General features: G+C 35.4%; 1 protein-coding gene across 1 annotated transcript in view; it reads left to right on the top strand.

Moving 5' to 3' along the window:
* TMEM26 (transmembrane protein 26) overlaps positions 1 to 22,803 on the top strand; it is a 48,118-nt gene that overhangs the window by 8,378 nt on the left and 16,937 nt on the right. Inside the window, exons 2-4 of the mRNA XM_047072820.1 lie at positions 7,313 to 7,391; positions 13,115 to 13,228; positions 15,147 to 15,367. Coding sequence (XP_046928776.1) covers positions 7,313 to 7,391; positions 13,115 to 13,228; positions 15,147 to 15,367 — 414 coding nt within the window. The remainder of the gene's footprint in view (positions 1 to 7,312; positions 7,392 to 13,114; positions 13,229 to 15,146; positions 15,368 to 22,803) is intronic.

Genomic DNA, 22,803 nt, shown 5'->3' with positions numbered 1-22,803 from the left:
GAAGGAAAAATCTCGAGTGCCTTTATTTTGGGTCCCAAAGTAAAGAAACAATCTCTTCTACAGACCAGAAATAAATACCACTGTCTTTTATAGAATGAAATAAGTTAAAGCATTACATAAATACCATCCATCATGCATTTTATCCTCTCAGAGACCATTAAAATTCCTGTAGTCATTAACATTTAAGTTCACTTAATCATTAAACAATCATTTATTGTACTAAGTGCTATAATGATGTTTTTGAAGGAATATAAAATAGAGGCAGTTATATGGGAACAGGAGAAAACAACACTCTGAGAACAAAATAATTTTCCACGAATTAAGCCCAAGACTGCAGAATGTCTGCAGAATAAAGATATGATCAGTACAGTAGGCTTGTTAGACAAGGAAAATTTCTCAGGTAAGTGATTTATGTACGAGCTTCTGTAGTAGCTGGGGTTTTACAAGAGTGTAGAGAAGAGAGAAGGGCTTTTCAGGTGGAGGCAATATCATGATGGCAGGGTTTTAGTTGGAACCAATTCATTTAAGAAGATGCCACGATTTTCTTTGCCTCGGAAATTTTCCATGAGAAAAATAATACATAGATCCTAAAATTGATGCAGATTTTGTTTAGTCGTCCTAAAGCACACTGCTGAGTTTTGAACGTGAGCGACTCCAATGTTAATAAAGCTTGTTCTTGCTTTAGGTATCCTTTTGGAAAATTTTAAGTGAAGTATATAGTACTAATTTTGCTGCCAGCTTATATCATAATTTGGGAATATGACTTTATTTAAAAAAAAAAACAACCGGCAGCAGCAATCAATGAAAATTACAATTAAGAGCCCTAATATTCACCTTTGGAGGTATTCTCTTTGCAAAGTCTAAAAGTGGGCATTTTTTAAAGGGCTTTTGAGGTATGAAGAATGGTTCCACTGCAGGGGGTATTTCCAGCCCTTATGAAATTCCTCCCAGGCTCTCTGTTCTTGTGCTTAGTCCGCTCTCTCATAAGATCAGACAGACAAACCCATCATCTGATTTTGGCACCTATTAAAACACGCACACTCCTTGTTAAATTTTTCCTTTTAGGGGCAGGTCTCATGAGTAAATGCCCAGTTAGTTTTGGCCTCCTCCCCTCCCTAGTGGGCGGGCACAGGCAAAGGGCTCTGGGAGGGAGGTGATTGTGAGGTTATGGTAAGCTAGTTAAGAAGGCCACCAAAAGGGTGGGGGCTGGAATTGAACTAGTGACTTCCCAAGTGTTCAGAGGTTCAGTGGTCTGCAAGAGCATTGGGCACATTTGGAGGTGTATGCTGAGGCTGTCATATTGGCCACTCTTTCCTGCTCTGTATTGACATAAAGCCCTTGATGAGCAGCCCAGAGGGAAATCGTGGATGTTAAGGCCCACTTGGAGAAAGCAGTCTGCGTGAAAGAGGGCAGACAATCCTTAAACTGTGAGATACCCTTTGGGGGCTTGTGAAAGGGTATCTTGACCCAGTTTCTTGATTTCCATGAAATTAGGCCTATTATTATAAAATGCCCTGGAAATTTTATTGAGGATACTCAAGGCAGTTGAACGTGAGATTGTGAAACTAGTATCCTTACAACTCCAATGCACCTTTGTAGAGTAGGGAATACTGAAGAATGAGATACAAGTAAAATCATGATCCACATTGAAGTAATCTTGGAACATTATTTTGCTTCACTTAAATATTATCTATTTTCTGATTCATGCGTATGATTAGAAGACTAGAATCCTCATTGTTTGCAGAGAGGAAAGCTAAACAGGGTCGTAGGCAATAGGATAGTTAATTTTTCTATTTGCTTATTTATATTGTGATATGCTTCTGAGATGAATGAATCTTACATTCTCAATAAGGAAGCACTAACTCATTTTTAGAAAAAATAAAATGGAATCCTGATTTTAGACTAATGGTGAACTAAGGTAAATAAGATCCCTTTGTAGGGCCAAATTGTTAAATGTCATGAAATAATCATTTTGTGAAAAATACTGTAATTTGTTGAAATGACAACTTTTTATGATAAATAATATTTTTGGATGAAACGAACTGAAAAAAAAATGAGGATAGACCTTTAACAGCTCAGGGAAGTGTCTAGCATGTAGGAAATAAACATCTCTACTTGGTAAACAAATGAGTACATAAACAAATAGAGGGAAAAAAAAACCTTCAAGATAGGTGATACTCCTGCCATGTACTTTAATGAGAACTGATAGGGTGAATAAACCCTGAAGTTTCAAAACCAAAACTAAAATACCAAACTTCTGTGGAGAGAAAGAATATCTTTAGGAAGATATTAATTTAAAAAATAGCTAATTCAAATAATTTGTCACTAAAGTATTAATGTTGCACACATTCTGTATTCTGACAGAGTAGTAGGAATTGGTATTATAGTAAAGCTGAGTCTCTAAGGGCAGATAGTGGATTAGTACTGGGGTAGTACACATTTTATAAAAATTTCCCACTTGGACATATCCTCTGAATTTGATCATAAGTTTATCAGTTTTTGTTAGCTTGTGAATAAATAGTGTATCTTATATTTAAAAACAAGTATCCAGAAACCTGATTTAAGTTATTTCTGGGTTGGCTAGATCCTTCTATGGTATTAGACTTCGTACAAAATACTTGGCATTGACTTACTTCTGATGCCATTAAGACATAAAGACTGGAGTAAAATTATTTGGTAGCTCCTAAGAAAAGGCACACAATTTGATTAATTACATAGAAAAAGGTGGGGTCGGGTCTAGTTTTTAATTTTTAGAGTTCAGATTCTCCTTGGTTCCAAAGGTGAATTACACTGACAATGCATGATCAAGAATATAGCAAACCTTCTAACTAATAAGTAGTGGCTAGAGTGTCACCTTGAAATATTAAATCTTTCATAGTAGCAAAACAATATTATATTCATATAAGAACAGAATAATTAATTTCTTCAGTAAAACTTCTGATAAGATTCCATTTATGATAATATTTTAAGAGGAAATTTCTAGCTAAACCAGCAACAGATTGTCAAGAAAATAGAAAACAGAAAAATCAACCAACGCCTTATCAAATCAATAAATATTTATGGGTAACCCACCTTGGGCCAGGTACTGTGGGAGGACCTGAGGGTATAATGATGCACTCACACTTTTTGTGCTTATACTACCTACAATTGCCAGGAGACAACTGATGGGAAACTTGCACATACACATGCACACACATACAGTTATAAATTTTGAGGACCTATAAGGTAAAAGTGAAGAGTGCTATAGACAAGCATGACAAGGAAATCTAATTGAGACTGGAGGGACAAGAAAAGTTTTTCTGTAGAGTTCCATATACCTGACATGAGCTATGAAAAGGAGATACACGGGTGAAAAGTGGGTGGGATAAAGAGATATTTCAAGGGAGAGAAATACATGTGTGAAGGCCTGAGTTAGGAAGACACATAGGTTTTCTCCAGAAATGAATGAAAAACAATGTTATAGGAGCACAGTGAGGAAAAATGGCAAGCAACAAAGCCCAAGAGTTAGCCCGGGCCCTGACCGTGCAACATTCTGTAGGTCATCATGGGCAAATGGCCCATGCAAACCACAACTGTATAACAGTAATTGCCATAACATCGAATATGGAGTTTGTCCTCAGCAGCGCAAACAATTTCTTTTGATTCAAGATGTCTTAAATAGCTTTAGTTTGGGGAATTATAGTTTGAAAATAGGATTGATTGTGAGTTGGTTGAAGAAACAGTCTTCCGAACTGGTGCCCTCTGGGTAGGTACCAGTTATGTAGCTGTGAGTTTACTTGTAGAACGGAGCCTAGACAAGGGAGTAGCTCACATGTATTAAGCATGTACGCCATCAGGCCCGTGGCACACACTGCCTCATTTAATCCTCACACCCATCCTAGGAGGTGGGTGTTATGGTCTCCATTTTATAGATGAGGACACTGAGTCACAGGGAAGGTAGTGAATTCCACTACCCTGGAAGAGACAAGATTCAAATTTGGGTCTCCTAGGTTTGTGAAATTTCTACTGCAGTGTAATAATTCCTCAAGGGACACACTCCGGGAGCATACTAGATCTCATGGAATGGGAATAAAAGTCAGGTAGATGCTAGTACCCTTCATTCCCTCCATTTGCTTAGTCCTCCCATTATTCATAAATTCACAGATTAAACATTTAAGGATGTGCTTAGTAAGCATTTATTAAAGACTTAGTAAGACACCTGATACCACTGAGAAGAGGAAAAGATGAATGAGAAGTAAGAGGGAAGGGACATAAATATATAGAAGACTCAAAAATCTCCCTTCAAGGAGCCTTTATTAGGAAAGCTAAGGCTTATATACACATAACCATGAAATAGGGGAGAATATGTTGGGTCACGGGAGAAATATAAGCTAAGATTAATTCCTGCTATGCTTCTGAAATACAGGTAGGATGTTGATGGGTAGAGATGTAAGAGGACAGCATTCCATAGCAGGCAGTCATAATTTGGGAGGACATTTGCTCTAAAACCATTTCAGAACCTCTCTTCTCAGATTAATCAAGCTAACGGAGCATGGAACACTTTGTTCTATATATGGCTAAAATGTAATCCTCATATCCAAAATACAATATATTTAGACACATTTTAACACTTCCCTAGATAATTGAGACTTCTATTTTCTCCATAAGTTTTGCTGTTGTTTTAATTTAATTTCAGCTGTACAATGACCACTGCCTGCTGCAGGGAATTAGAAGGAGAGGAAGGAGAGAAGGGACCTCCTGATGCTGCTTTGCTATTATTTACCTTGGGGTGCTGTGCATTTCATCAATAACTCTACCTGGAAGCTTCCTGAAATTCCAGCAAATCCTCTCAGGTGTAGGGTTAAGAGGATGGGACATGTGAGGAAAAGGCTATGGACTGAGTTGAATAGGATAAATTCTTGGGCTTTCGGTGCGATTGCTTCTTTCTACCTCCTTTTCACTTATGTCAAAAAAGTCTGTGAAGGTGAACTGAAGTGAGGGGAACTTTAGAGAAAACATTTTATTTTGTTTTGGGGCTATGACACAGGAAGAGAAAAGGGAAGTGGAAAGACTAGAATATTGAAGCTTTGAATATCAGATTACAGAATTTAGATTTTCTGTGGCAGGCAACATAGAAAATCTTGGATCTTGAAGTTTTTAGTTTTGGTGTTTTGATATAACCAGATTCCTAATTAGAGGAAGTATCTTGAAATGGGATAGTATTTTATTTTTCAATTATAGAAATAAGCCTCATGCATAGAAGATGTTAAGAGTTGTTGTTATCTGTTTAACCTTGTTTAAGAGCTATCATATGTTCAGTCCAGAGTTTCCTTAGATATTATTGTAATGGCATTGTTAGGGGAGTCAATCTCAAAATTAATCCCAAGAGAGTCAAGAAAACTGCAGTCCAGTGGACATTTGACATAGCAGAACAAACATTTACATATTCCAAATGTCCTTGCGACTGGAAATCATTTCCTTTCTTAGTCACACAAGGGAAATACTCTCTCCTGATGTTTCCCTTGATATGTAAGGTCAAGGAATTAATTCCCCCCCCCTTTTTTTTAGGCGGATGTTCAACCATGGGGCTTTTGCTCTCTCTCCATCGCCCAGCCATCTGCCAAGATTTCAATAATATCATGACCTATAACCTTTGTTTCAAAATTGGTTCTTTGCAGGAAATCAAAGATGGAGGAATTTCTATATTAAATACTGATTTTTAAAGAATTCGCTTTCTTTTGTCCTTTCTTTCTTCTCCCCAGAAGTTAAAAGGCAATATTAGTGAAAAGGTTAAGAGCCTTTCTTTAAAAAGTCCATTCTAGATGTTTTCTTCCACTTAGGTCTGGTCACTTTTCTCTCCTGGGTTATAATAATATGGTTTTAATACCAATTCATCTTGAATAATTGTATTTATTGAGGAATTAGCATTTCTAATTTTTAGGTCATTTTAAACCACCACATGCATATACTATAAGTATTTTAATAAAATTATATTAGCTTACAATTTTGACTTTGAGATGGTCTATAAAGCAATAGTCCAATCTAAAATGAAGTGCAATTTGAAGAAATAAATTTGGAAAGTATGCTATTTTTCTCTTATTTCAAAGTTCTAAGGACACATTTTCATTGTATAATGTCTTATAAAAATATTAATAGTAATTACCTGTTATGATGTGCCTACCTCTGCTAGGCATTCTTTACAGAAAGTATAATAAAGACCTCTGTGGGATAAATGTGACCACTATGGACTGAATTCTGTTTCCCATAAATTCATATGTTGAAACCCTAACCCCCAAAGTGACTCTATTTTGAGATAGAGGTTTTAGGAAATGAGGTCATAAGGGTAAGATCTTAAGCCAATAAGGTTGATAGACTTTTAAGAGGAGAAGAGAGATCTCTCTTTCTCTCCTTGTGAAGTGCATGTGCCCCGAGGAAAGGCCGTGTGAAGACACAGCAAGAAGGTGTCTTCTAAAAACCAGGAAGAGAGACATCACCAAACCCCAATCATCTCTGAACCCCAATCTTAGACTACCAACCTCCAGAACTGTGAGAAAATAAGTTTCTGTTGTTTAAACTACCCAATCTGTGGTATGTTGGTATGGCAGTCCAAGATGACTAATACAGTGACTGTCCCCATTTTGTGGATTAGGAAGCAAACTGAGAGTCACTGGCAAAACTGATATTTGAAACTGATTATTTTTGATTATAAAGGCCCACTATTTGAACTGCCCTCGGAATTTTGAGCCAGAAATAATGAATGTAGATAGCTTTAAAAAAATACCGAGCACTTCATGTGTTGTTGTTTGTTTGCATTTTTATTTTCACTAGGCTTAGCAGATACAGTCAGTAGATTTTGCTCATTCCTATTCATTATCATCTGATTTTTGTGTTCTAGCAGGATGTTACTATTTGAGCTTTCAGAATTCTAGGTTAATATTAAAAAATGCAGCCAATTTTCCTGAAATTGCAATGCTGAGAAATCCAAGAAGATTTACTGTTGCTGTATTTGCTATCTGTAAAACATATTAAACACAAAATATCCAGTTTTGTGCCTGCAACTAGTTGGCAGTGTCCCATTAAACCATATTAAAATTAACTTCTATTAATTGGATTAGAAATTCAGTGAGAATGACAGCTGCTAGTGCCTTTTGCAGTTACTTTGTTTCTCTATAATCCATATGGCAGAAATCACATAATGCTTTTTTCCCCATTGAAATGAACACTTGAGATAAAGAGGATTGACTGGATGTGATCAGGGTATGTGCATTTGTTTTGTTTTCTTTAAATTTTTTTTTTTGTAAAAACGAAACTATCTTTTTCTCTTCTTCCACAGGTTTTCACCAGCCATATTTATATATCTGATTAGCATTGTTCCATCATTATGGCTTCTTGAAATGCACCATGAGACCCAGGTATGGCCTTTTGGAAAGTAGGAAAGTGGAAAATTCATCAATAAACTACTTTCATACTATAATCCAATTTGTTTCAGAAATGCATGTCTCAGAGGAATTGGAGTTATCAAGAATTGAATAAGTAAGAGGCCATTAGCAAAAGAAAGTGAATTCACAATCTGTCAAAACCAATAAAAATGTTACATTTGTTTAAGATTTAAAATTACATAATTAATTAACAATTTATGTTAGAGATCTTGTTCCTAAGCATCCCCTAACCTCCGAATATGCTAGAGTTTATATGGGGGCAGGCTGTGTGTAAAAATTTGGTTTTAAACTTTACAGATTTAATGAGTTTCTATATTGTACCAAGAATGGGCAGGGCTCAATAATCCAGCATACTCTGAAATATTTTTAAAAATAGCAAAAAAAAAAAAAAAATAGAAACCCATTGTCTATACCCTGCTATGTAAATACAGTCAAACTTAGAGGGTCTATTTGAAATAGTCTATCTTAAAATTTAGGGCTTACAGATTACAAAAGATTCCCTTTTGAGAGTCCTAAAGTCCTATGATCTGTTTTAGTGAAATAGGAATTCTATTCTGGAGCCAGACACTCAGGGTAAAGGAGAGGAGTATGGCACCCACCATTGGGAAAGGTGGACTATATGTATGAGGACCACACTGATTTAAAAAATAGTGGTTTCCAATAAGAGTCCCTAATCTATATATAAAGAAAGAGCTGCTAAGCGAGTTGCTTCTCACATGGGCAACCCTAAGTCTCAGGCTCTTGGAATAGTCTCACAATCTGTTGTTATTAAGGCTCCATACTGTGGATGGCAGATCCCATCAGATTCCAGACCACACTTCACATCTTCAGAGCGTGGATAAAGGAACTAGGTTACAGATGAACTTTCGCTATGGTATAATTTTAGTACCTTTACTGATAAAATGCTTTAGTCAAGATAAGACTTTGCCCCTATACAGATTTCTTTCCTACAGTCAATCATTTTATAGTAAAGTTAAGCCTCTTGTGTATGTTTCAGATATTCAAACTGCATCTGGAAAATGTTCCAAATTTTAGGTACACACAGGGGAATTTAACTCTATGGACTATTTTTGAAGAATTCCACAAGCACACACCAATAAAACAGGCATAAAGAAAACATTTATCTGCCTTAAATCTCCTATTTAAAAAGTATTAAAGTCATAGGCTATCTCTATGTCTGTGGCAAAAATATTTTTGTAACAATAGATAGACTGGTTCAAGTTATCATGGTTTTTAAAACTGTACCATGAGGAGTTAGGGGACTGTTTCAATTTCCTTACTACTTACAACTTTCAGGGTTATGGAAATAAGCTCTGGTGATTTGAATCATTTCTTTCCTTCACATCCAATTCTATAACATGACTATCATCCACAATAACAATTCATTTCCCCAAACGCTTTTATAATATAAATGCATTGCACAGTTAATTGATATACAGGTCAAATCCCATTACAACAAATAGCATGCAACCAAAAGCTCTCTTTTTAATAAAAAAAAGATTTTTGAGCCCCAGGCAGTACCTCTCTAATTTTCATACTACAAAAGAAATTGGACCTTTAGTAGTAATGGATTTGACTCATTTTGACACTAAAAATTAAAATGAATGCCCAAAGATTGAATTGGGCAGGGTGGGCAGAGATGGAAGTAGAAAAAAGTAAGAGAAAGAGAGACAAAACAGTAGTGGAATTGCATCTAAGGAAAATAAATGGCAGAAAAAAGGGAGGCACAGCAATTCTCTTAGTCCATTCATTTAAAAATGTTTGGTTGTGATAATAACCACTTTTCTTTATATCATCCTTTTTTTTCCAAAAGTATTTTCAAATACATTTTCTCCTTTATGAACTCAGGAACTCCATAAGTTAGGCATGGTGTATATATATATATATATATATATATATATATATTTCTACTTTATAAAAGAGGATGGCTAAGACTCAGAAAGATTAAGTAATTTTCTCAAGGCCTGCTCAGCTAATCAGTAAGAATTCTGGGGCTTAGCACCTAGGCCTTGATCCCTGCTCTGTTAACCCACACTGCCTTTCTCAGTTACATGTTCTATGTTTTACAGGAGTTTTGAATCAAAATCATCTGACTTTTTTTTCATGACAGGAAAGAATAATTAGTTTCTTTTCACATTTTCCATGTATTCTACATCCTAAAAGTTCTAACCTGTGTTTTGGCATTCGTAAAACATCTTGACCTATTTCATGAAGAGATTCCAAATCTTAAATGATCAATTCTGTGCCTTCATTTCTGAATCTGGCTAGGTCTACATAGCTGAAAACAACTATGACCGTAACTCTCAAGTCTATTTACAAAGTAGCAAAATTAAAGCAATGAAAAGTTTCTAGTCTTGAAGGTGTTTTAGTCTGGTTTGACCCAAAGGAATATTTTTGAAGCTAGTAAGAGTTTTTAAGACATAGCCCATGAAAAAGTGGCTTGTTGGTACCCAGAACATCTACATGACTCACCTATACAACGCGAAATGTAAATAATATTACCATGAAAACAATACAAGTTGGGTTAGGTTGTAGGCATCAAACCAGTTGGTTTTTGCTGTCCAAATGCAGTTGCCACTTAAAGGAAAATTTCATCATTTTGTAGTAAGTAGAATTACAAGAATGGAATGGGACTCAGATAGGTTGTAATATCTTAATATGGACTACAAAGCTATTTGCTACTGCAGTGCAGATGACTTTGTTTAAATAATATGTCTATGGATTTTTGGTGATAAGGATGTAAAAAAACATATGAAGGTCACCATTTTTAATATACACTGTGCTTTCATGCCTGCAAATAAAGTGGTCAAAATTTGTTTCCTATTGCCTATTTGATTCTCACAAAGCTACTATGCAATGAGGATTTGTTGCTTGGTTCAAAGATTGAATTTTTTATCTTCATTATCTTTTCTTGGAGCCTTAGCTGTACAGAAAAAAATAGTGTGCAAACAGCTGGATTTTTGCTTTTAGAGATATGGCACATGGCCATTTTTCCTAATTATTCTTGTCATTTCACTCATAACACTAGTTGTTTTGGGAGAGACTAGAAAAAAAAATAGCTTCTTGACATTTCTTTTTACTTTTTCAAGTGGTTTATTTAATGATCGATGCAGTATCCAAAATAATTAAGAAAAATATACTTCTCACAGCATTAGCATTTGAAAAAAAATAGTTTCTCTAAACCCAAATACATGAGTGTGGATATGTGGTGCTGGTGGTGGTGATGGCAGTGCTGTGTGCATCTGTTTGTGTATGTTTCAAAAGTATGTTAGCCCTGCAGGTGTTTAAAACAAAATCTTCAATCTTTTTTTTTTTAAACAGTGTGTGAAATAATCAGTGGCTACCACTACATTTTCAAGTGCCACCCCTTTTCTCTCTTATAAATCTTTTCTCTACCTCAGATTCCCAGCATCTGGATAAAAATCATGCACAGTCCACCTGCAGAAATTTACACACAAAATGAAAGAGTGAGGGGGGAAAACATTTAGTTTAGGTCTTTGTCAAATTTTTCGTAAACCTAAGTTGACTTTCAAACTGCCACTAAAATGTATATTTTGATGGGTGAACATGATAATTCTTTTGATTGTTACAGTGCTTAACAGGCAAGATTGAATGTAATTGGATTACCGACCTAAGCAAATGGTATTTTAGATAAAGAGCCTTCTGGACAAGAAATAAACTCTTAGAATCAACACTTTGGCCAAGATCATACATGTTTTAATGCTGTCATTGGTTGTTGATTTGTTTTGCAATTGTTCCAGGATTCAAGAAAGGAAACCCAACTATGACTCCATAAATTGTACAGCTCTCAAATACCAACAGCAGTTTTCACAGAACTAGAACAAACAGTCCTAAAATTTGTCTGGATCCACCTAAGACCTCAAATAGCCAAAGCAATCTTAAAAAAAGAAAAGCAAAGCTGGAGGCATCACAATTCCAGAGTTCAAGTTGCATTACAAAGTTGTAGTGATCAAGACAGTATGGTACTGGCACAAAAACAGACATGTAGATCAGTAGAACAGAATAGAAAGGCCAGAAAAGAACCCACAACTATATGGTCAACTAATCTTTGACAAAGCAAGAAAGAATATTCAATGGGAAAAAGACTGTCTCTTCAACAAGTGGTGCTGGGAAAACTGGACAGCAACATGCAGAAAAATGAACTTGGACCACTTTCTTACACCACACACAAAAATAAATTCAAAATGGATTAAAGACCTAAATGTGACACCTGAAACCATAAAAATCCTGGAAGAGGACACAGGCATTAACATCTTTGACATTGGCTGTAGCAATTTTTTTCTGGGATTTGTCTCCTGAGGCAAGGGAAACAAAAGCAAAAATAAACTACTGGGACTACATCAAAATAAAAAGCTCAGCACAGTGAAGGAAACAACAAAACTAAAAGGCAACCTATTGAATGGGAGAAGATGTTTGGAAATGACATATCTGAGAAGGGGTTAGTATCCAAAATATATATATATATATGTATATATATATACTTCTAAAACTCAACACCCAAAAACCAAATAATCCAATTAAAAATGGGCAGAAGTCATGAACAGATATTTCTCCAAAGAAGACATACAGATGGCCAAAAGACACGTGAAAAGATGCACATCACCACTTATCATCAGGGAAATGCAAATCAGAGCTATAATGAGATATGACCTCACACGTGTCAGAATGGCTAAAATCAAAAACACAAGAAAGAACAGTGTTGGCGAGGATGTGGAGAAAAACGAACCCTTGTGCACTGTTGATGGGAATGCAAACTGGTGCAGCCAATGTGGAAAACAGTATGAAGGTTCCTCAGAAAGTTAAAGCTAGAACTACCTTAGGATCCAGCAATTGTACTATGAGGTATTTACCCGATTAATACAAAACACTAATTTAAAGGGATATATTCACCCCTATTTTTATGGCAGCATATTTATAATAGACCAATTATGGAAGCAGCCCAAGTGTCCATCGATAAATGAATGGATAAAGAAGAGGTGGTATATATATTCAACGGAATATTATTCAGCCATATAAAAGACTGAAATCTTGCCATTTGCAATGACATGGATAAAGCTAGAGAGTATAATGCTAAGTGAAATAAGCCAGTCAGAGAAAGACAAATACCATATAATTTCACTCATATGTGGAATATAAGAAAAAAACAAATGATCAAAGTGGGGGAAAAAAGAGAGACAAAACAAACAAACAAAAAAACCGGACAATTATAGAGAACAAATTGATGGTTACCAGAGAGGAGCTGGGGTGGGGGTGGGGGTGAGTTAAATAGGTGATCAGGATTAAGGAGTGCACTTGAGATGAGCACTGGGTGATGTATGAAATTGTTAAATCACTATATTGTACACCTGAAACTAATATAACACTGTATGTGTATTAATTGGAATTAAAATTAAAACTTAAAACATTCTACAGCTCTGCACAATGAACTTGGAGCTTCTACATCCTCATAGACTTGTGGGAAAATAAAACATGTATAGTTGAGTCTGCTCTCATATTAATTGAAAAGTGGTTTTCTATCTCAAGACTATAATCTGATTTTTGGAAATGTTTATGCATGCTGTGTAAACTCCGCATATCTACTCATAATTGCTTAGATAATTGAAGCCACTTGGAACTCTACCTATTGTGTTTTTGTTTTTTTTTTTTTACATATTGCCTTTTTACAAAATTCTTAGCATTGCAGTAGCCAATCTGAAGGGATGTCACAAAATACCAGCAGCAAAGAAAACTTCAATCAAACTTTGATGTCAAGTGAACAAGCCAATGGAGCAGATGATCTCATTAAGACGGTGAGAGCTTTTTCCACTGTATTTTAAAGGATCTGGCAAATCACCTTTTCATTTGGTGAGAATAACATGCTCTACACCTTGCAGCTCATTCTTTCCTGAGGAAATTTGCCAATCATTTAATTGTTTGCTCAGGATTTTGCAAAACAATTGTATTTTTATATTTATTAAACACATTTAACATGCATAATAGTCATATATATCTAATATACCTGTATATTAATAGGTATATTTAACTTGCAGCATTAAGTAACCTGTAACACTTAGGTCAGACAATGTATGCACAAAGGGAGATACATATTTTTGGTAAAGGAATGATATAGTTAAAAGATTGGGATCTGTCCTGTATATATTTTAGGAGTTTACATTAATAAAATAGGGAAGATTTTCAGCCAAAATAGAATTACTTCTTTGTTCTTCACATGCCTGATATTTGTCAAACTAACCATGGCCTATTAGGAAATGATATATGGGAGAGAGACTCAAGGCCCAGGCCTGTACCAATGAGCCATGGTTTCAACAATAAGATAGATTATTGATTCTAAGAGATTTAATTCAGTCTAATTCATGGATTCTAAATCAAGCTCCCGTCACAGCTGACTGACATCACTTTGAAAAAATCACTTAATCTCTCTGTATCTCAGTTTTTCATCTGACAGTTGAAAGTATTAATATTTACCCCACTAGTATGCTTCCTATAAGAATTAAGTAGGATGTATGGGGCACTTGGGTGGCTCAGTCGGTTAAGTGTCTGACTTTGGCTCAGGTCATGATCTCGCGGTTCATGAGTTCAAGCCCTGCGTCAGGCTCTGTGCTGCCAGCTCAGAGCCTGGAGCGTGCTTCAGATTCTGTGTCTCCTTCTCTCTCTGCCCCTCTCCCACTCACACTCTGTCCCTCTCTCTCTCAAAAATAAATAAACATAAAAAAAAGAATTGAGTAAGATGTATATGAAGTCTCATAGAAGAAATAGGAAATAGTGTGTAAAGGCAAGATCACTGATCTTCATGCGTGGCTTCAATCAGGTTAGCATCCTGCCTTGTCTTATCCTGCCTTTACCTGTACATCAGTAAGTAATTGAGAGGAGTAAATAGATTTGCACAAACATAGTCAAGTTACTTGTATAAATCAGAATCAACTATCCAATCCACTGGAGACCAACATTCCTGGTCTTTAAAAGATTATAGCCTCTGAGGGCCAGTAATATATTTTAAAACTGATTTAGAAGTTAAACAGGCAAGAGATATCATTCAGAAAACAAGAAAGGGGTGTAAATTTTTCTCAGAGTCCAAGATTAAAGGCAGAATAAAATTTGGTTGCTAGCTTATAGATTTTTCAATTATGTTAAATGTTCAAAATAAAAATAGTAACTATAGTTAGTCTCTTTCTTTACATTTACGTAATTAATAAACATTATTATACATTCTCTCATTTGATGGAGCAGTGTTTTAGAGCAATAAAAAACAAGAGATTTTTACCATGTTAAAATATTTCCAGATTACTAAATTCAGACTTGAAATCTCTGAAAGAAAAATACAAGGATTTTTTTTGTGATTTTAATATGGTATTTAAAAAGTTTTGCTATGTGTTGTGTCATACTTTGTTACAGAGAAAGTAAAATGAGAAGTGATCTTTAAAACGTCATCAGATTGGCTCTTTAAATACCAAATGTTACAATCCTACTAGCAAGTGTGAGGTTTAAATTACTTCTTATAAGGCTGCCCCATTTTAAGAACCATCTTAGCTTTTTTTCTCCAGAGTCTTCAGTTGAAAGGAGCTTTATTTTCTTTAGTAAGTGAAGAATCATTTTTATGAAAATGACCTTCCACAAAAACTGTGGATTGAAAGCCATGGTGAACATGGCATCACTTTCCAAGGTGGCAGCTCATGGTCCTTCTCTCTGTATGACATTTCTGTTACACAGGCCAAAGTTTTTGTAAATAACTTATCTACAGTATGTGAAAAAGTTTGGACTTTGGGACTCCATCAGACATTCTTGCTAATGCTCATAATTGGAAGATGGCTTCTACCCATTGGAGGCGGGATCACTAGGGACCAACTCTCTCAACTTCTCCTTATGTTTGTGGGAACAGCTGCTGACATACTGGAATTCACAAGTGAGACCCTGGAGGAACAAAATGTGAGGTAAGTAGGCCTGCAAGGTCAGGCCCTCATACGTGTCTATTCTTTTATTTACAGAAGAAATATAAGGATTTCCAGTCTATCATATGACCAGTGATACAATCATAGAATTTCCTGATGTTCAGGTTTAGGTATGAGCCCAGTTTATATATACATGAACTTTCTGCTAAGGAAAATGGGCAAATAATATTTCCTTTGGGTGAGAACAGAAAGGCTCTACATGTCTGCATGACCATAGCTAACCTATGGGGCTGTGGTGATCAGAAAACCTAGAGGTAGAGTCACCATCCATAGCTCCTCTCTCATATTCTCAAATGTCCAGGAATGCCCCCAATCATAAAATTCTCTTCTAGAGCAGAGCATAGCTACTGTTCCAGGAAATCACCTAGAAAAGACATAAGGAAATCTCTCATCTACCCAGGTGAGAATTTATATTCCCTCGTGTGAGTGGAGAATGGGGCAGATTAGGTTGGGGTTTTTTTTTGTTGTTGTTGTTGTTGTTTTTTCACTAAATTTTATTTTTAGTCAGTTTTGTTCAAAGTGCCCAAAGGTTTTCTGGTGGAGATGCCTATAAATTAAAACTTATTGAGTTGGTACTTTTATTTTTGCCACAAGCAAATAAACTCAGAATCCATGATCACATCTGTTTATGGAACTACTTTCTTACCTTTAGGGATTTAAGTCTGAGTGCCTGTATGTACTTTCAGCTTGGGTTGTTTTGCACTATGCTATAAAAATAAATTGCAATGAAGCTGGCTTTTAATGCTACAGTTTACTTTATGCTGTGTTTCTCAAATAACGAAACATAAAGCTGAGCAAAATGCACTAACTTACTGAGTAAACTTAATATCCCAATTATAGCACAAAGTATATCTGTAACCATAGGTTACCTGTATATAATCATTTCCTATTCCACTTGTACTGATTTTTCTTATACTTTATTAAGTACACGTAGAATTTTAAAAAGAATTCAATTTAAATTGATCCATTGTCCTCAAAATGTTGATTTCAGTTTTGTATCTTTAATACCTTACATTTAGCCAGTGTTTTACATTGTATAACAAATTTTCAGATACTTTAGGACACTTATGACACAATGGGATTACAAGAAAAACATGAAAAAATCATGACCAAGCACATAAAAACAATAAGTAACTATATAGGCACAGTGACAGGGCCATAAAAATACAAATATGACTAGCCAAACTGTATAGAAATAAACACATACATGCTAAATATCTAGGGAGATGGGAGGGATATAGGGTAGGAAATGGAGTATTCAGGAGGAATATGTTTTGTAGGGCTGATAATAAAAATGCGAGAAATGGGCACCTGGGTGGCTCAGTCAGTTAAGTGTCTGAATCTTATTTTGGCTCAAGTCATGATCTCATGGGTTTGTGAGACCAAGCCCTGCATCTGGCTCCACGCTATCAGTCTGGAGCCTGCTTGGGGTTCTCTCTCTCCCCCTCTCTCTGTCCCTCTTCTGCTTGCATGTGTGCTCTCTCTCCCTCTCAAAATAAAGAAATAAATATTTTTTAAAATAAAATAAAAACATAAGAAATGACTAACTCGGCTATCTTAATGGTCTGTTTATTAGGTCCATCCAGAAATGACACCAAGGTGCATTTAACAGATCAGTGTTTGCCAATAGATGTTAAATATTCAATAGGTTAGTCATTAAAATCTTAATTCCACCAAAAAACTTTGAAAATCATGAGGTACTCATTCATTCATCAACTGTAGATTGATTATCTGGTGTGTACCAGGCAATGTGCTAGGTGGATACTGAAGAGCAAATGGTGAGTAAGTAGTGAGAGAAATTCTGGACACACAGTCGTATCCCAATCCAGGTAATTTCAATTCAGCAAATTCTCCTGCCACCTACAAATTAATGTGAAGATTTCAAAAACCTTTTTTTTTTTCTCATTTTAAACTTGTATTATGTCATGAGAAGGGATCAAATAAAGTATGCCCTGGTTATTGTTTTAAATTTTTAATTTTTTTAATGTTTATTTATTTTTGACAGAGAGAGAGACAGAGCATGAGCAGGGGAGGGGCAGAGAGAGAGAGGGAGACACAGAATCCGAAGCAGGCTCCAGGCTCTGAGCTGTCAGCACAGAGCCCAACACGGGGCTTCAACTCACAGATCGCAAGATCATGACCTGAGCCGAAGTCAGACACAACCGACTGAACCACTCAAGCACCCCTGTTTTAAAATTTCTTTTAGGTTTCATGGTTTCAGACTGAAGTTTTTTTTTTTTTAATTTATTTACTTTTTAAAATATTTATTTTGAAAGAGAGAGAGAGAGAGTACATGAGCAAGAGAAGGGCAGAAAGAGAGGGAGGGAGAGAATTCTAAGCAGGCTCTGCACTGGGCTCCATCCCATAAACTGTGAGATCATGACCTGAGCCGTAATCAAGAGTTGGATGCTTAACCGACTGAACCATCCAAGCTCCTCTCATTTTATTTTTGATATAACTACATGGTGTCAGTGACCTTCTGTAGTCTCCTCCCACACGACTCCATCACTACTCAGACTCAGAAAGAATTTAGAATTTTTTCTCCCTCTTAAAACCCACCTTCTGAGTTTTGATTTTGTCACCAGTATCTTCTGTACTGGAAGGGTAGACACTGCAAATGTCATCTCTTCAGAGGAGAGACTTAAACCTCTCCCACTGGGGTATAGCCTTCCCCTTTGACCTTAAAAAAGACGATCATGAAAAATAAATTTAATGTGCTTGTGAAAGATGTTCACGTGCAATAGTAAAGGAGGCTACTTCATTATAACCCACTTAGCATTACCTATTTTTATAACATTTTATTTTCTATTTTTATTTAATTCCATAATTTGGGCTGACAGATTTAGGAGAAAACCTTCAATAATGTATACACCACGATGATATCTAGCTCTCTTTCCTGCATCCTGGCTAAATATCTCAAATTCAATTTTTTAAACTTAAATCAATTTCTTTCTGTATGCTCACTTTAAGTTCATTTGCCTAATAGTTATGAATTTACATGGACTTGTGAGATGCTGCAAATTTTTCTTAAGAGCTTAACTTTACACACCATAAAATTCAACTATTCTAATTCTGTGGTTCGATATTTAGTAAATTTATTAATGTGTAACCATAATCAGAATCTAGATTCCTTATAGCTGTTTGGAGTCAATTCTCACTCATTCCTACAGCGAACCCTAGGCAACCTCTGATATGCTTTCTTTCTGCACAGTGTCCTTTTCTAGAAATTTCATGTAAAAGGTATCATAAAATATGTAGTGTTTTGTGTGTAGCTTTTTCACCTAGAATGTTTCTAGGGTTCATTCACACTGTTTCATGTATTGGTAGTTAGCCGCTTTTTAATTGATAAATAGTATTCCATGCATATACCACATTTTATTTATTCATTTAATAGTTGATATATGTGTGTACTGCTATTATCTTGCTATTAAGAATGAGATGGCTATGAACATACACTAAAATCCTTTGTATAGATCTTTTTTTATTTCTCTTGGGTATATACCTAGGAGTAGAATGACTGGGTTTATGTTAAGTACATGTTTAATTGTTTAAGAAACTACCAAACTGTTTTCTAAAGTGGCTGTATATTTTTATATTCCATTTCTTCTCATTTTCACCATTTTTTCAGTATTTTGATTATAAACATTCTGTTATGTTCTTGTGATATCATATTGCAGGGTTTTATTTATTTACTTTTTAGTTTCATTTTTAAATATAATTTATTGTCAAGTTAGCTAACATGCAGTGTATACAGTGTGCTCTTGGCTTTGGGAGTAGATTTCCATGATTCATCACTTACATGAAGCACCCAGTGCTCATCCCAACAAGTGCCTTCCTCAATGCCCATCACCCATTTTCTTCACCCCTTCCATCCTCAGTTTGTTGTCTGTATTTAAAGGTCTCTTATGGTTTGCCTCCCTCTCTGTTTGTAACTATTTATTTTTCCTTCCCCCACAGTGCCCTGCTAAGTTTCTCAACTTCCACATATGAGTGAAAACATATGATATCTGTCTTTCTCTAACCGACTTATTTCACTTAGGATAATACCCTCCAGTTCCATCCATGTCATTGCAAATGGGAAGATTTCATTCTTTTTCATTGCCAAGTAGTATTGCATTTTATAAATATCCCACTTATTATTTATCCATTCACCAGTTGATGGACATTTGGGCTCTTCCCATAATTTTGCTATTGTTGATAGTGCTGCTATAAATATTCAGGTACATGTTCTCCCATGAATCAGCACTCCTATATTTTTTGGATAAATTCCTAGTAGTGCTATTGCTGGGTTGTAGGGCAGTTGTATCTTTAATTTTTTGAGGAACTTCCATACTGTTTTCCAGAGTGGCTGCACCAGTTTGCATTCCCACCAACAGTGCAAAAGAGTTCCCCTTTCTCCATCCTCACCAACATCTGTTCTTTCCTGAATTGGTAATTTTAGCCACTCTGACCAGTGTGAGGTGGTATCTCAATGTAGTTTTGATTTGTATTTCCCTGATGATGAGCCAATGTTGAGCATCTGGATGTCTTCTTTGGAAAGTGTCTATTCATGCCTTTTGCCCATTTCTTCATTGGATTATTGGTTTTTTGGGTGTTGAGTTTCGTAAGTGCTTTATAGATTTTGGATACTAACCCTCTACCCAATATGTCATTTGCAAATATCTTCTTCCATTCCGTTGGTTGTCTTTTAGTTTTGTTGATTGTTTCTTTTGCTGTGCAGAAGCTTCTTATCTTGATGAGGTCTCAATAGTTAATTTTTAATTTTGTTTCTCTTGCCTTCAGAGACGTGTCAAGTAAGAATTTGCTATGCCTGAGGTAAAAGAGGTTGTTACCTGTTTTCTCTTCTAGGATTTTGATGCTTTCCTGTCTCACATTTAGGCCTTTCATCCATTTTGAATTTATTTTTGTGTATGGTGTAATAAAGTGGTCCAGTTTCATTCTTCTGCATGTTGCTGTCCAGTTCTCCTGGCACCATTTGCTAGAGACTGTTTTTTTTTTTTCCATTGTATACTTTTTCCTGCTTTGTTGAAGATTAGTTGGTCATACATTTGAGGGTCCATTTCTTGTTCTCTATTCTACTGCACTGTTCTATGTGTCTGTTTTTGTGCCAATACCATACTGTCTTTATGATTACAGTCTGTACTGGAGTACAGGCTAAAGTCCAGGATTGTGATGCCTCCAGCTTTGATTTTCTTTTTCAACATTACTTTGGCTATTTAGGGTCTTTTGTGGTTCCATACAACATGTTGTATGTTTCTAAAATTTATTTATTTATTTATTTATTTATTTATTTATTTATTTATTTAGAGAGCAGGGGCAGGGCAGAGAGAAAGGGAGAGAGAGAACCCCAAGCAGGCTCCACACTGACAGCATGGAGGGCTCCATCTCACATACCATGAGATTGTGACCTGAGCTGAAATCAAGATTCAGAGGGTTAACAGACTGAGCCACCCAGATGCCCCCATATTATAGTTTTAATTTCTGTTTCCCTAATGACTAAACATGTTGAGCATCTGTCTATGTGCTAATTAGCTAATCCTATATTTTCCTTCAGCGAAGTGTCTGTTCAAATTTTCATCCATTTTTTGTTCGATTTTTTATTGTTGATTTGTAAGAGTTCTTTACATTATTTATATTTGGACACAAGTTCTTCTTTAGGTATATAAATGTAATTCCCCCCCCCTCCCCGCAAGTATACAGCTTTCTTTTCATTTTTTGTCATTCAAAGACTATTTTTAAAAATTTTGATAATGTATCATATCAATTTTTTTATTTTAAGTAGTGCTTTGGGTGCCATATCTAGGAAATATTTTCCTCATCAAAACTGGAACTATTTCCGTGTATAATAATCTGACTTAACTTTTTTGTGGTGTAATATAAGGATCTAAGTTGGTGTTATGTCTTTTTTGTTGTTGTTGTTTTTTGGCACTGTACCAGAACATTATTTTGTCCTAGCTGAGACCAATTATGTCAGCACCATTTGTGGAAAAGACTTTCCCTACTAAATTGCCTTGATATATTTGTCAAAAATCAACTGACCACATCTGTAAGAGTTTTCTTATATTTTCTATTTTGTTCTATTGCTCTATATTATCTATCCTTACGCCGATAACATACTATTGTGATACTGGAATTTTATGATAAGTTTGAAACTTGATGCTATAAGTCTTCTAACATTGTCCTTTTATAAAAAGTTTTTGGGTATTCTAGGTCCTCTGTATTTCCATTTAAGTTTGATGATCAGTTTGTCAAATTTTATAAAGTAATCCTGCTGGAGTCTTGATAAGGATTGTATTAAATCTAAGCATCAATTTGTGAAGAAAGGACATCTTAATATTAAGTCTTTTAATATGTAAACATGAATCATCTCATCATTTACTTAGATGTTCCTTAACTTTTCTTATCAATGTTTTGAAGTTTCTGATATATGGGCCTTATTATGCTTTTCCTTAAGCTTATTCTTAAGTATTTTATTCTTTTTGACAAAATTATTTTCTTAATTTCTTAATTTTTTTAAATTTCTTAATTTCTTAATATGTAATATTGCTACTACATAAAAATACAATTGACTTTTTTTTATTATGATCTTGTACCCAGCAACCATGCTGAACTTGTTTATTAGTTTTGTAAATTCCTTAGGATTTTCTACATGTAAGTTAATGCCATTTGTAATTAAGATAGTTTTCATTCTTTCTAATCTGCATGACATTAATTTCTTTTTCTTACTTTATTGCAGTGGCTAGAATTTCTAGTACAATGTTGACTAGAAGTATAAGAGTAGGCATTTTAATCACAAAGGATAAGCATTCTGTCTTTCACTATTAAGGATGTTGTTAGGTATAGGTTTGCACAGATACACTTTATAGATGCCCTTGATCAGTTGGAGGGAATTCCTATTTATATCTAGGGTATTGAGAGTTTCTTGCTTGCTTGCTTTTTTTTTTCTTTCTTATGGAAATTGAGTTTTTTTTTTTTTAATTTTTTTTTTTTTCAACGTTTATTTTTGGGACAGAGAGAGACAGAGCATGAACGGGGGAGGGGCAGAGAGAGAGGGAGACACAGAATCGGAAACAGGCTCCAGGCTCTGAGCCATCAGCCCAGAGCCCGACGCGGGGCTCGAACTCACAGACCGCGAGGTCGTGACCTGGCTGAAGTCGGACGCTTAACCGACTGCGCCACCCAGGCGCCCCGGAAATTGAGTTTTGTTTATTGATTTTTCTATTTTTATTAAGAATATTATGTGATGGTGTTTTGCATTCTATAAATATGGTGTATTACATTAACTAGTTTTCAGAAGATAAAACAACCTTGATGTCCTGAGTCAACATAAGTCTCACTTGATTATAGTATATAATGGTTTCTAAGTATTGCTGTTATTTGTTTTCTAACATTTTGTTAATAATTTTTACAACTATGCC

This window comes from Lynx rufus, unplaced genomic scaffold, assembly GCF_022079265.1.
Source record: "Lynx rufus isolate CCGP_SWC_20201006 ecotype Redwood Valley unplaced genomic scaffold, mLynRuf1.p SCAF_11, whole genome shotgun sequence".
Taxonomy (NCBI): Eukaryota; Metazoa; Chordata; class Mammalia; order Carnivora; family Felidae; genus Lynx; species Lynx rufus.
This window is presented reverse-complemented; position numbering and strand designations above follow the sequence as displayed.